General features: G+C 40.0%; 1 protein-coding gene across 4 annotated transcripts in view; it reads right to left on the bottom strand.

Moving 5' to 3' along the window:
- Positions 1-2,410: 2,410 nt before the first annotated feature.
- BBS9 (Bardet-Biedl syndrome 9) overlaps positions 2,411-15,499 on the bottom strand; it is a 78,116-nt gene continuing 65,027 nt past the window's right edge. For 2 of the 4 annotated variants that reach the window (XM_071694242.1, XM_071694243.1), the window contains 3 exons: positions 14,140-14,347; positions 11,419-11,607; positions 2,411-10,587 (listed from right to left, as the gene is read on the bottom strand). In XM_071694242.1, the coding sequence (XP_071550343.1) occupies positions 10,229-10,587; positions 11,419-11,607; positions 14,140-14,347 (756 nt within the window). In that variant the 3' untranslated portion in view covers positions 2,411-10,228. The remainder of the gene's footprint in view (positions 10,588-11,418; positions 11,608-14,139; positions 14,348-15,499) is intronic. The other 2 variants (XM_071694241.1, XM_071694244.1) reach the window with 2 other exon arrangements.

Raw genomic sequence — 15,499 nt, 5'->3', positions numbered from 1 at the left:
TAAAGGCACCGTGCACATAACATCTGCCACGGTTAACTGGCAAGGTGCATGGTGCCAAGAAAGCGCGAGTGCTCTTGCTGGGTTAGGGCTGAAACACCAGGACCTTGAGGTGTGCAGTGTCAAAGCCCCAACCTGGACCCATTCCCTCTACCGAATGTGGTCCAAGAGCACAGGGTAACAATCGGGGCCTGCCTTGTCCATCTGGTGTCGGCCGCCGGGCAGGCTAAAGGTCATCTCCCCTTTGTTGGCTTAGGGTGTGCGGGACTAGGCTGTTCTCCCGTGGCTCCCGGGCAGGTACCAATTCCTGAGGACGGGTTGTCGGGCGGGCGGTGGACGCCTTGGCGGGGTTGCCCATTGCTCCTGTCTGACAGGCTGTAGTGGAAGGTTGAGCGGTGCTGGGAGGTCACCATGTTTCTGTCGGTAAGGTATATTCGAACCATCATCTTACTGCCACCTCTCAACTTACTTCTACCTATGCTATCAGCAGTCTGATCTGAAATCTTCCTCTTATTGTGTCCATACAGTCTTCCTTCAGCTAAACACTTCTTTCACTATCAACATGTAGTTAGGTTGCTTACTGACAACCACCCTTGTAGTGTAGTTTTTAAACACAAAAGAGAAGCACAGAAGTAGAAAAAGTAGTTAGATCTTCCTGCACGTCCCAATCACTAATTGGGAATCTATGAAGAGAACCCATAGCATAACGTTAGGTAAGAGCTTCTGGAAACACTAAAGGCTAAGAAGCGGCACTGGTGTTCAGTTATGGAAATTTCTTGTGGCCACTCACTTGAGGGAGTTCCCAGAGGAAATGGGCATTTGATATATTGATAAATAGAACCTAAAGCAATTAAAAAACAGTATTCAGTAATGTTATCATGGAGAGCAATGAGTAAGTAATGAAAAGGTAAGAGAAATGTGTGGAAATAAAGAGTGTGGTTGAGAGAGCAGAAGAGGGTGTGTTAAAATTGTATGGATGTACGAAGAGAATGAGTGAGAAAAGATTGATAAAGAGGATATATGTGCTAGAGGTGAAGGGAACAAGGAGAAGCAGGAAACCAAATTGGAGGTGGGAGAATGTAGTGAAAAAGATTTTGAGTGATCGGGGCTTGAGCATACAGGAGGGTGAGTGGCAAGCCTGGAATAGAGTGAATTAGAACAATGTGGTATACCAGGATCGACATGCTGTCAGTGGACTGAACCAGGGCATGTGAAATGTCTGGGGTAAACCATGGAAAGTTCTGTGGGGCCTGCATGTGGATAGGGAGCTGTGGTTTTGGTGCATTACACATGATGGCTAGAGACTGAGTGTGAATGAATGTGGCCTTTTTGTCTTTTCCTGGCGCTACCTCGCTGAATCAGGGAGTAGCAGTGCCGTTTTTTGTGGGGCGGGTTAGCGCCAGGAATGTATGAAGGCAAGCAAGCATGAATATGTACATGTGCATATATGTGTATGTATATATGGGTGGTTTTGCCATTCTTCGTCTGTTTCCTTGCACTACCTCGCTGATGAGGGAAACAGTGGTTAAGTATAAAAATAAAAATAAATATATATGTGAATAAGAGCAAGGTTATTAGGTACAGTAGGGTTGAGGGTCAAGTCAATTGGGAGGTGAGTTTGAAAGGAGAAAAACTGGAGGAAGTGAAGTGTTTTAGATATCTGGGAGTGGATCTGGCAGCGGATGGAAACATGGAAGCGGAAGTGGATCATAGGGTGGGGGAGGGGGCGAAAATTCTGGGAGCCTTGAAGAATGTGTGGAAGTCGAGAACATTATCTCGGAAAGCAAAAATGGGTATGTTTGAAGGAATAGTGGTTCCAACAATGTTGTATGGTTGCGAGGCGTGGACTATGGATAGAGTTGTGTGCAGGAGGGTGGATGTGCTGGAAATGAGATGTTTGAGGACAATGTGTGGTGTGAGGTGGTTTGATCGAGTAAGTAACGTAAGGGTAAGAGAGATGTGTGGAAATAAAAAGAGCGTGGTTGAGAGAGCAGAAGAGGGTGTTTTGAAATGGTTTGGTCACATGGAGAGAATGAGTGAGGAAAGATTGACCAAGAGGATATATGTGTCGGAGGTGGAGGGAACGAGGAGAAGAGGGAGACCAAATTGGAGGTGGAAAGATGGAGTGAAAAAGATTTTGTGTGATCGGGGCCTGAACATGCAGGAGGGTGAAAGGAGGGCAAGGAATAGAGTGAATTGGAGCGATGTGGTATACCGGGGTTGACGTGCTATCAGTGGATTGAATCAAGGCATGTGAAGCGTCTGGGGTAAACCATGGAAAGCTGTGTAGGTATGTATATTTGCGTGTGTGGACGTATGTATATACATGTGTATGGGGGTGGGTTGGGCCATTTCTTTCGTCTGTTTCCTTGCGCTACCTCGCAAACGCGGGAGACAGCGACAAAGCAAAAAAAAAAAAAAAATATATATATGCATGTATGGAAAGGATCACAATTTTGCACGTGATCAATTATATTCCTGCAAGTCCACAGGGAAAATGAAACACGAGAAGTTCCCAGGTGCAATTCTGTGTAATAATCACATCACCAGGGGAGAGACAATTGCATGTTTACCAAATGGCATCCCAGCTATGTCTTCATTGTATATCAACTGACTGATATATTTCTCTCGTGTCTTCCCTGATGATGTGATTATTACACGAAAGTGCACTTGGGAACTTGATCATGTTTCATTTTCCCTGTGGACTCAGGAATGTGTGTGTATATGTGTGGATGGGCCATTCTCCGTCTGTTTCCTGGTGCTTCCTTGCTGACACGGTAAACAATGCTCCGGTATAATAAAATCAATAAGACAAAACCTAAAGCAATAAAAAACAATATTCAGTAACTTGTTTTGTCCAACAGGACATGTATTAAAAAAACAATATTCAGTATTTTGTTTTGTGCAACAGGACATAACCAATTAGGTACATTTATACAAGAAAAGACATTGTGTTACAAATAAAGTATCATTGAATTCCACCAGTAGAACATTTTCAGACCAGATATTTTTCCAAATGCTCTCATTCTGTAACTTATTACATATGGATGGTTATAAAATCAAACACATCTTACTATGTAATGTCAATATGGATGTTGAACAATCACAGTATTTTTAGGATGGTGTCAGCACTACAGTACACATTTTTAACTAATGTTTCATAAAGAGGGAGCACCAGTAATCACTTTTAACCAGTTTTAAGATAATTCTTTTCCGTAAAAGGATTTATTACAGGCAAATCACTATAATGTATGCAACCCACCTACACCTACAATGTGCACATGCTATTGACTACAGCTTACAGAACACTAAAATTCTCTTAATACTTAATGAGGTGCAACAAAGGTATAAGATGATAAATTTAGGGCAAGTCTGAATGGGAAGACCTGATAGAAACTGTGCTTTAGTTACCTGGAAATAGACATGATATTAGATGGGACTGTGAGGGCTGAAGTTTATAGGTTAGGATAGGGGGCTACAGTTCTGCATGCATTAAGTAGTGTGTGGAAGAATAGGTCAGTGTCTGTAAGGATGAAGAGGGGTATGTCTGAAGATATAGTACCAATAGTGTTGTGTGGATGAAAATCTTAAGCCTTGGATATAAAAGAAAAGGAATTGTGGATGTAATAGAAATGACGAGCTGTAGGACAATACAGGGTGTGAGGCAAGTTGATAGTTTAAGGAATGAATGTGGAAGAGAGGTGTTATTGTGAGTGCAGCCTGATTGATATAGCTGACCAGTGTCTTGAAATGGTTTGACGTGGAGAGGATTAGCATATTAACTAAGAGGATCTACATGTCAGAATGAAGGGGCAGACCGAGGAGATGGTGATGAAGGCTCTTGGTATCATTCATGAGCATGATAGGCATGTGTGAGATAGAATGAATTACATTGATTTAATATAAAGGGGGAGATCTGCGGTCAATTTGCCAAACCAGGGCATGTGAAGCAGCCATGGAATACTCTGTGGGACTTTGTTGGCTCTGTTTCAGTACATAATGCATGGGTAAAGTGGGTGTCAGTTGTGGCTGTTGTTTGTTCCTGACAGGTTACCTCACTTTGGTGGAAAAAGCAAATATTTATAAAAAGTATATATACATACATGGAAAAATTGGCAAAGGGGATATATGTGTCAGAGGTGGAGGGAACAAGGAGAAGCGGGAGACCAAATTGGAGGTGGTAGGATGGAGTGAAAAAGATTTTTAAAAATTGGGGCCTGAACATACAGGAGGGTGAGAGGTGTGCAAGGAATAGAGTGAATTGGAACGATGTGGTATACTGGTTGACGTGCTGTCAATGGACTGAACCAAGGCATATGAAACGTCTGGGGTAAACCATGGAGAGGTCTGTGGGGCCTGGATGTGGATAGGGAGCTGTGGTTTCAGTGCATTATACATGACAGCTAGAGACTGAGTGTGAACGAATGTAACCTTTTTTGTTCGTTTTCCTACAGCTACCTCACTGAAGCAGGGGGTAGCAATGCTGTTTCCTGTGGGGCAGGGTAAAACCAGGAATGGATGAAGGCAAGCATGTGTATATATGTCATTGTATGTGTATGTATATGTATGTAAATGTTGATATGTATATTTATGCATATGTGTGTATGGGCATTAATGAAAAGGGAGCTGTGGTTTCGGTGCATTATATATGACAGCTAGAGACTGAGTGTGAGCGAATGTGGCCTTTGTTGTCTTTTCCTAGCGCTACCTCACACACATGTATGGCGGGGTGGCGACAGGAATGAATAAGGGCAGACTATGAATTATGTACATGTGTATATATGAATATGTCTGTGTGTATATATATATATATTCCCTCAAAGGCCCAGGCCTCTGTTCTTAACTCTACCTCACTAATGCGGGAAATGGCGAATAGTATGAAAGAAAGAAAATATATATGTATATGTTGAGATGTATAGGTATGTATATGTGCAGTGTGTGGACATGTATATATATACATGTGTATGTGGGGGGTTGGGCCATTCTTTCGTCTGTTTCCTTGCGCTGCCTCGCTAGTGCGGGAGACAGCAAGAAAGTATAATGAATAATAAAAATTTTTTTTTTTTCTTGTATTGATTTGTAATTCAATAGTCATTGCTGGAGAATTCCATCAATTTCAGTTCTCCATGATACCCATTTGGTTGCCCTAAAACCAGATACTTAACAAAATTAAAGCATCAGTGATGATGACCCAGAGGCTCGTTTGGTTAGTCTGTCCCCTGGGGTTGCACTACTCGAAGAAAAACAATGGACAAAAATCCATAGTTGCCCAACAAAATGAACCTGTATCTTTATATTTTAACTCACAAAGACAGGAAAATTTAAACAAGTGAAAAGATGTATCACAGTGCTTCATTTCAGCTAAGGACACAAACCTGAAAGGTATATTGTGAAACTAAATTGGTCATTTCATAGCATGTAATGCATTTCTCATGCCATCGCATGACATGAAATTGTGGTGGTCTGACTTGGATAGCTGATTTAGTGGTCCAAGTTTTATGTTTTTAGACATTTTTATTACCATAAATTATCCATTCCACTCCCATTTATATGAAATGTATCATGTATGCATACACCTTAGTTAAATGACTGACCACAAATATCATGGGACTGATTCAGTTTTGACCTTGCACCCTCCTACAACCACATAAGTATCTCGTGTTTCAGGTGAAAAATAAGGCAAGTGCAATTCAATGAAAACTATTGTGAAGGATGGACAGGGTGTCCAGAGGAGGACTCAGTTAACCAGCTGGGGCTTGACTGTGGTGAAAGGTGCTTAAAACAATACTTAATTAAAAAAAAGTATATTAGTCTACATATTAAATTGTCCCCATTTTCAATACTGCAATACAGTGTGACACTGTAATACCCATTCTTAGTTTTTGATATTGTCTATGGATCCAATTACCTACAATTTACAGTGAATATATAACACCAATAATGGATGCACTATGTCTTGGGGAAACACTTCAGAGGCATACAATAATATACTGAAGAATGCAAGTGACTAAGTTTGACTAGATTATAACACCGTCAGAAACATGTCGGAATTCTCAGTTCATATGACTAGATAACAATAGTAATACTATAATATAAAATATATCAGTAAATTGAAGTAAAGCAATAAACACATGGAATATTAGGATAAATGCAAAAAATATTGTGTATGGAATCCTCCCTCCTAGTAATATGACAACCCACGTAGCAAGGAAATTATTTATAAATTGATCGGAGTGGCAAAGGTAGGACACATCATTGCTGGCAATGAGCTACACATGATCCATGTGTCGAGTATGAAACAGACTTCTTTCGGAGCATGGTACGTCACCTTCCTATCTATCTATATCTCTGATGCCTGTTCCAAATGGAACTCCCTCAAAGTGGTGGCCACAGCAACAGAGTCTTCATAACTAAACATCACTGCAGTTTCTTATCCTTTAGTGCCTTACCCATAACTGGCCACTGGTGGTGGGCAAGTCTAGTGCAGTGTTTGCTTGCATAGTGCCATTGTACAAAGGCAAAGGGGACAAAGGTGAGTGCTCAAATTACAGAGGTATAAGTTTGTCGAGTATTCCTGGGAAATTATATGGGAGGGTATTGATTGAGAGGGTGAAGGCATGTACAGAACATCAGATTGGGGAAGAGCAGTGTGGTTTTAGAAGTGGTAGAGGATGTGTGGATCAGGTGGTTGCTTTGAAGAATGTATGTGAGAAATACTTAGAAAAGCAAATGGATTTGTGTGTAGCATTTATGGATCTGGAGAAGGTATATGATAGAGTTGATAGAGATGCTCTGTGGAAGGTATTAAGAATATATGGTGTGGGAGGCAAGATGTTAGAAGCAGTGAAAAGTTTTTATCGAGGATGTAAGGCATGTGTACGTGTAGGAAGAGTGGAAAGTGATTGGTTCTCAGTGAATGTAGGTTTGCGGCAGGGTGTGTGATGTCTCCATGGTTGTTTAATTTGATTATGGATGGGGTTGTTAGGGAGGTGAATGCAAGAGTTTTGGAAAGAGGGGCAAGTATGCAGTCTGTTGTGGATGAGAGAGCTTGGGAAGTGAGTCAGTTGTTGTTCGCTGGTGATACAGTGCTGGTGGCTGATTCATGTGAGAAACTGCAGAAGCTGGTGACTGAGTTTGGTAAAGTGTGTGAAAGAAGAAAGTTGAGAGTAAATGTGATAAGAGCAAGGTTATTAGGTACAGTAGGGTTGAGGGTCAAGTAAATTGGGAGGTAAGTTTGAATGGAGAAAAACTGGAGGAAGTGAAGTGTTTTAGATATCTAGGAGTGAATTTGGCAGCGGATGGAACCATGGAAGCGGAAATGAATCATAGGGTGGGGGAGGGGGACGAAAATTCTGGGAGCCTTGAAGAATGTGTGGAAGTCGAGAACATTATCTCGGAAAGCAAAAATGGCTATGTTTGAAGGAATAGTGGTTCCAACAATGTTGTATGGTTGTGAGGCGTGGGCTATGGATAGAGTTGTGCGCAGGAGGGTGGATGTGCTGGAAATGAGATGTTTGAGGACAATATGTGGTGTGAGGTGGTTTGATTGAGTAAGTAATAATGGGGTAAGAGAGATGTGTGGTAATAAAAAGAGTGTGGTTGAGAGAGCAGAAGAGGGTGTTTTGAAATGGTTTGGTCACATGGAGAGAATGAGAGAGGAAAGATTGACAAACAGGATATATGTGTCAGAGGTGGAGGGAACGAGGAGAAGTGGGAGACCAAACTGGAGGTGGAAAGATGGAGTGAAAAAGGTTTTGAATGATCAGGGCCTGAACATGCAGGAGGGTGAAAGGCAAGCAAGGAATAGAGTGAATTGGAACGATGTGGTATACCGGGGTCGACGTGCTGTCAATGGATTGAACCAGGGCCTGGATGTGGAAAGGGAGCTGTGGTTTTGGTGCATTATTACATGACAGCTAGAGACTGAGTGTGAACGAATGGGGCCTTTGTTGTCTTTTCCTAGCGCTACCTCGCACACACGAGGGGGGAGGGGGTTGTTATTTCATGTGTGGCGAGGTGGCAATGGGAATGAATAAAAGCAGACTATGAATTATGTACATGTGTATATATGTATATGTCTGTGTGTATATATATGTATACATTGAGATGTATATGTATGTATATTTGCGTGTGTGGACGTGTATGTATATACATGTGTATGAGGGTGGGTTGGGCCATTCTTTCGTCTGTTTCCTTGCGCTACTTCGCTAACACGGGAGACAGCGACAAAGCAAAATGAATAAAATGAATAAAAGTGAATCTTGGAGAGAAGGGCAAGGATGCAGTTTGTAGGGGATAAGAGTTCCTTGGAAATGAGTCAGCTGTTTGCTAATGATACAGCAATGGTGGCAGATTCAAGTGTTAAACTGTAAAAGTAGATGAATTAGTTTGGAAGGATGTGTAAAAGGAGTTGAGAGTAAATGTGAGTATAAGCAAGGTTATTAGATTTAGCAATTTTAAGGGAAAGGTTAGTTTGAATGGAGAAAAATAGGAAGAGTGAAGTTTTTTAGACACTTGGGAGCGGACATAGCAGTGAATGGAACCAATGAGGGGGAAGCGAGTCATAGGATGGGTGTGAGAGCTCTGAAGAATGTGTGGAAAGAGATTGTTATCCCGGAGGGCAAAAATGGGTATGTTTGAAGGATAGTAGTCCCAACATTATTATATGGATGCGAGGCATGGGCTATAGGTAAGACTGTGGAGGAGGGTGGACGTGTTGGAAATGAAATGTACGAGGACTATATATAGTTTGAGGTGGTTTATTTGAGTAAGTAATGAAAGGGTATGAGAGGTGTGGTAATAGAACAGAGTGTGGTTGAGAGAGCAGAGGATTTGCTGAAGTGGTGTGGACATGTAGAAAGAATGAGTGAGGAAAGGCCAATAAAGAGGAATATATGTCAGAAGTGGAGAGAACAGGGAGACCAAATTGGAGATGGATGAATGGAGTGAAAAGTTTTTTGAGTGATCAGGGCCTTAATATGCTGGAGGGTGAATGGTGTGCACAGGGTAGAGTGAAGTGGAACGATGTGGTACATTGGGGTCGAAATGCTGTTAAAAGACTGAACCAGGGCACGTGAAGCGTCTGGAGTAAATCATGGAAAGGTTTGTGGGGCATCGTTGAGGATAAGAAGCTGTGGTTTTAGTGCATTACACATGACAGCTGGATAATGGATGTGAGTGGGTGTGGCCTTCCTTAGTCTGTTCCTGGTGCTACCTTGTTAATGTGGAATAAGCAATCAAGTATGAAAAAAAAAATTATAAGCATATGTGTGTCAAGTGGAGGGAACAAGAAGGTAGGGGGACCAAACTAGAGATGGAAGGATGCAGTGAAAAGAACTTTGAGTGATCAGGGCCTGAGCATACAGGAGTGTGAAAGGCGTGCAAGGGATTGTGAACTGGAATGATTTGGTCGATCTGCTGTCAGTGGACTGAATCAAGGCTAGGGGAAACCATTGAAAGGTCTGTGGGCCCTGGTTATGGACAGAAGGCTATGGTTTTGGTGCATTACATGTGACAGCAAGAGAATGGATGAGAGCCAATGTATCCTTTCTTCATCTGTTCCTGGCACTACCTCACTAACATGGTAAGTGGCGATCAAATATGAAAAAATCTTATAACTTCACACATTATTTCTTGTAAATATGAGCTTACCCCTATGGGTAGAAAAGAAAGAATACTTCCCCCATATCTCCTGTATGTCAGCTAATATGGATGGTAGTAGGGTTTTTGAAGCCCTCCCTTCCAGTACTATCACTTTCTAAATGTAAGAACAATACTTTCACCAAAGTGAAGATTCTTCCTCGATGCCTCAGTTCCTGATGCCAGCTTGCTGAGGCATTAGGATTAAAGTGGTTTTAAGCAGCATTTCTTGGGAATACATGTTATCCATACTTTTCAGTTAAACTGTAACCACCAGAAAACTTTCCATTGAATTAAAGGCTTCCTGTCAATAAACCAGGTAAGATTTAATTCAACTTTTCTACTGAGAGGGATTTCATTTTCCCAAGAGAGGTTGCTTTAACGCTCTTACTAGTACTGAATGAAAGACCACCTCTGAAAACAACCATGGTAAGCTATGCTCTTCTAACAATGCCAACACAAAGAAAGCCTGATCCCAGGGACTGTAAATGTATGTACTATCAACATAAGATGGGCAACTGTAATACATTTTGCTTCATACATCATGAAGTTACATTTGTACCAAAATGGGATCATGGCAAAAACTCAGGGATTACCATATGTCAATACCATCTTCACCTGAAAATATATCTGATGGACTCTCAATTGTATTTTCCTTTGTTAACTCTTTTATGGACTTCAGATTTCCACTTAGTGGCTTTGCAAACTCCATTAATGACTGTTCTGCTTGCACTGATGACTGAAGAGCATTAGCTTCCTTCACAAGAGAGTTAAATGTGTCATTCGGTATGCCATTGTCCCCAGCTACTGGATCTTTTGATAGACTGTTGATGCTGCTCTGTTGAGTGAATGCACCATTGCTCAGAGAATGTATGTCACTGTTTTCATCAGAGAATATGTCATGGGATGACATACGCACAGCTTGAGGCTCATCAACATAACTTGTAGGCTCTAAAAGAAGGATGAGATTAGTGCATTCATCAAATTAGTATTCTTTATCATTCATATTTGTTATACTGCAACAAAATACACTTGTACATAACATATATCCTAGTCATAATGTGGATACTACTTTTTGATACCAAAGCACAACCCTGATTATTTCTTTGTTGTTTTGGTTATCATATTCAACAACATTTCCATCTTTTACTTGCTAGAGGCATTGAATATATCAAAAGTATTAATAAAAAGGACAACAGAATGCTAAGTAGGCTAAAAACAATTTCTTAAAAAAGAAAATGGCCTCGGTTATACTTTTTTGAATGTACGAGCAAAATGTAATGAGTTATCTAAGCATTTAGCATGGAATAGCATCAATCAACTGTGGAAGCATTATTACAGCAGAGTTTGAAGGGATGTTCTCTAAGTACTGGTGGTGTTGCCAGTCACTTGACATCTCTCTTGGTGGTCTACTTCAAGGCTCATGGGAGATTTTTAAGACAACGAATTTGCAATTTCTAATTTTCACTGGTGTCACAATTTTCTCGTTTTCTTCTCATATGACTTCATAGGTAAACCCTCAACTCTTCATATAATATTCTTAGTACAAGCAAGTATTGACTGATTCCTTTATGTAATAGCCAAACAAACTTGAAAAATAGATTTTCAGTTATCTATGTCTTAAAAAGCTAGTATCATAAATCCAATACAAAGATATAGTATGCAACTGAAATTTTTAACTTAGAAATATCTAAGAACATTATCCAGTTTGGATTACAGAAATATGTAAATAGGGTATCAACAATTGGAAAGGTAAGTGAGATAAAAAAATCAATTACGCACCCCCATCTGCAGGCAAGCGCTCAGGAATCTTGCGAGCAGAGACAAGACGGGCTGATCTGATCCTTGCTGATCTGGCTCGGTCCTCTCCTAGCCGAGACCCAAGAGGAACATCAGTTGGGTCCTCCTCAACTGTGCCTGAAGAATCTGTCGGCTCATCCTCATCTCGAAATATAATGTCTTCATTGGTATCTGAGGCCAGATAATGAAAGTTAAACATATACAGGGATGATGAAAAATTTTGATCACCATATAAAAGCTATCCCTTACTTATGATCCATGCGATTATGACCATCCATATATATGACCGGGTGTGTTGGAAATGAAACGTGGATGTGTTGGAAATGAAATGTTTGAGGACAATATGTAGTGTGAGGTGGTTTGATCGAATAAGTAATGGATGAAGGCAGCAAGTATGAATAGGTACATGTGTATATATGTATGTCTGTGTACGTATATGTATGTATACATTGAAATGTATAGGTATGTATATGTGTGCGTATGGGCGTTTATGTATATGCATGTGTATGTGGGTGGGTTGGGCCATTCTTTCATCAGTTTCCCTGCACTACCTCGCTAACATAGGAGATGGCGATTAAGTATGTATAAAAATAAGTGTGTGGCGGGGTGGCAACGGGAATGGATGAAGGCAGCATGTATGAATATGTAGATGTGTACATATGTATCTGTCTGCGTATGTATACGTTGAAATGTATAGGTACATATATGTGCGTGCATGGGCATTTATGTATATACAGGTGTATGTGATTGGGTTGTGCCATTCATTTGTCTGTTTCCTTGCGCTACCTCACTAATGCGGGGAGACAGCTATTAAGTATAATTAATAAAAATAAATAAAAAGTGAATTAATAAGATTAATAATAAATAAATAAATTAATAAAATTAAATAAAAAGTGAAATAAATTAAAGAATCTTAAATGATAGGTAAAAAGAAACTACACGCATACAATAAAGATGGTTAATAAAAAATGAAATAAGAAAGAAACTGAGTAGGGTAAAAGAATGCTGTACAGGTATACAAATTCTACATGCCAAGCTGATATATGTCTGACTTGTGCCCATTTTGAGATCTGACTGGTTGGTCAGAATGGAACTTGGATGTAAGTCGAGGAGGGGGTGTAGCACAACGGTTGGCAAGGTGTATGGTAGGTTAGTGATTACTTTTATGAAGATTAGTGAAAACTAAAATGAGTTTAGGAAGGGAACTGGGTGTGTAGAACAGAATTTTTCACTTAAACAAGAGAAAGAAAATTCTACAGAGAAGGTGTTTGCAGCATTTTCATATTTAGAAAAAGTATATTTCAAAAAGGAAGAGGAAAGCTCTAAGGGAAGATCTGATTCTAGACTGGATAGATGACAGAAATGAAGATGAGCTTTCATTAAGGAAGAACTGTATATGTACGAGTATATGGCAGTGTAAAATAAATGGAGTGTGTGAAGTAAGCCAGGCTATCTAATGTTTTTGTGAAAGGGATATCATGTTAAAAGATGGGAATAAGGGTGGGTGATGTGGTGTAAAAACATGGAGAAACATAAAAATTGCCATAAAGTGGCAATGATAACAAAAGTAGAGGAAGAGCTGGACAGAACGATGGGCTGCTTCGATGATGTATTATGAATTTATGCTGGAAGGGAATGTGTAGAAAAGTAAGATGCTAGTTTTTGGAAATGATGGGCAATCACAGAGTAATATTTATTTGCCTCTAGAAGAACAGGCAGTTCTAGATGATACTAGAATTTAAAAGTTATGTTCAGTAAGAATGGTAGTGGGACAGCCCAAATTGCTGGTAGTCATGTAAGGAAAGAGATATGGAGATGCCCTGTAGTCATGTAAGGGAGGAGATTTGGAGATGCCCTGAATGTTCCAGTCAAGAGAAAAGATTTAAGCATAGAGTGAGATAGAACTAGAAAATATTATCCCATATCTGACATCTGTATGTGAAACCCATCTTTATATAGATCTGGGGAGGTAAGAAATAAGAAGTATATTTGGCATTAGGAGGGTAAAAAGAATGAAGAATAAGGACTGAAAAAGAATATGTGAGAAAAAATCAATAGAAAGGCATAATGAAAACCTTTAAGAATGTTAAGGCCATGATGCATGTATGGCATAAGACAGGTTGGTCAATAAGGTATACAGCAATAGTAGATCAAAGGCACAAGGATGAGAGATGCATTGCATAAGAGATGGCAAGGTTCAGTGATAGAACTGATTACAACTACTACTTTGGATATGTCTGATAAAGATATCAAAGGGATGATTAGGGATTGGATGCAACTGAAGCATTTTGCACACAGACATTGTCTCACTAGTAAGCAAAGTGAAAAAGTATGATTTTTTTTTCAAAGGAAGACGGTTTCATTTTAAAACACTGGGCATGAGTGATTTCATGGGTTATATGTATCATCCAACCCATGGAACTGGATATGGTGTTAATGACAAAAGCAAGCTAGATAAACAGACTGATCAATAACAAAAATATACTTCAAAGAAACTAGCATAATTTTTTCCACCTGAAACATAATGACATGAAATTAATAAGGTGAAATGAGGGCAATTTCTCCACAGCCCTCACTGAATTATCTGGAACCCAAGGTGGGTTCTGAGGATCAGAGTGCAAGGTTAAAAATTAAGTTTAAGCCTAATAACTAACAAATAATAAATGTCAGAATATAGATGGAAGCATTATGTGGGACTAATACCTGTACTGTTTGGTGGAGGAGATGAACTGAGGTTAAGTTGGGCTCCTCCTTTGGTTACCTTATCCAAAAGGAGACCCAAGTGTTTCTTCAGTTTTGCTGTGTCTGAAGGCATAATCAGATCAGGAGTTGAAGGGGCATCACGGGACCCTTTACCCAACACAGTTCTTAGTAAGAAGGTCACACTGGCATCAGTTGTCTCCTCCCAACCCTAAGATTGACACAAACACTTCCTTTAATATACAAAAACAAAAGTATTTTGAATTTTTTCATGGTAGACATCTACTACCTTTGCTTACTATTAAAATGCAAAGGAACAGGATAACAAAGGAAAAATGTATTCGATAAACATTTAACATCTGACTACTTATAATATGATGATTAACATTAGCTCCATATCCAAGGAGACAAGAGCAGTAGTGACTATGCATAACACAGAAGGCAAGTGTTGGGGTCTTCCCTTCTACTACTACTACTACTTTCTAAAGGTAAAAACAAAGGAAGAAGCACTGAGAAAATGTTTTGGCAAATGTTCAGTATATCTGTTCCATTCTGCTATTTTAATATGGTGGGTGAGGCAAGTAGAAATAATGAAAAGACTATATGAATCACCATTTCATGTATTCAAAGGTATTAATAAGTTGGGCATAAGTGTTCACGAAATTATACTTTTAAACCACTGAAAAGAGGAGCAGAATGTCAAATGGATGCAGTACACAGCAGAAGCATAATGGAACAGATATCATAGATACTTTAAGTGGATGATGCTACTATATTAGCTTAACCAGAAGTGAAATTTAGTGAAATATGTGCATTGGGGATAAGTAAGGGGAAGATGAAATTAAATTTTTTTTTTTTTTTTTTTTTTTGTCGCTGTCTCCCGCGTTTGCGAGGTAGCGCAAGGAAACAGACGAAAGAAATGGCCCAACCCACCCATACACATGTATATACATACGTCCACACACGCAAATATACATACCTACACAGCCTTCCATGGTTTACCCCAGACGCTTCACATGCCTTGATTCAATCCACTGACAGCACGTCAACCCCGGTATACCACATCGCTCCAATTCACTCTATTCCTTGCCCTCCTTACACCCTCCTGCATGTTCAGGCCCCGATCACACAAAATCTTTTTCACTCCATCTTTCCACCTCCAATTTGGTCTCCCTCTTCTCCTCGTTCCCTCCACCTCCGACACATATATCCTCTTGGTCAATCTTTCCTCACTCATTCTCTCCATGTGCCCAAACCATTTCAAAACACCCTCTTCTGCTCTCTCAACCACGCTCTTTTTATTTCCACACATCTCTCTTACCCTTTCGTTACTTACTCGATCACCTCACACCACACATTGTCC

Source organism: Panulirus ornatus, chromosome 57 (assembly GCF_036320965.1).
Source record: "Panulirus ornatus isolate Po-2019 chromosome 57, ASM3632096v1, whole genome shotgun sequence".
Lineage (NCBI taxonomy): Eukaryota > Metazoa > Arthropoda > Malacostraca > Decapoda > Palinuridae > Panulirus > Panulirus ornatus.
This window is presented reverse-complemented; position numbering and strand designations above follow the sequence as displayed.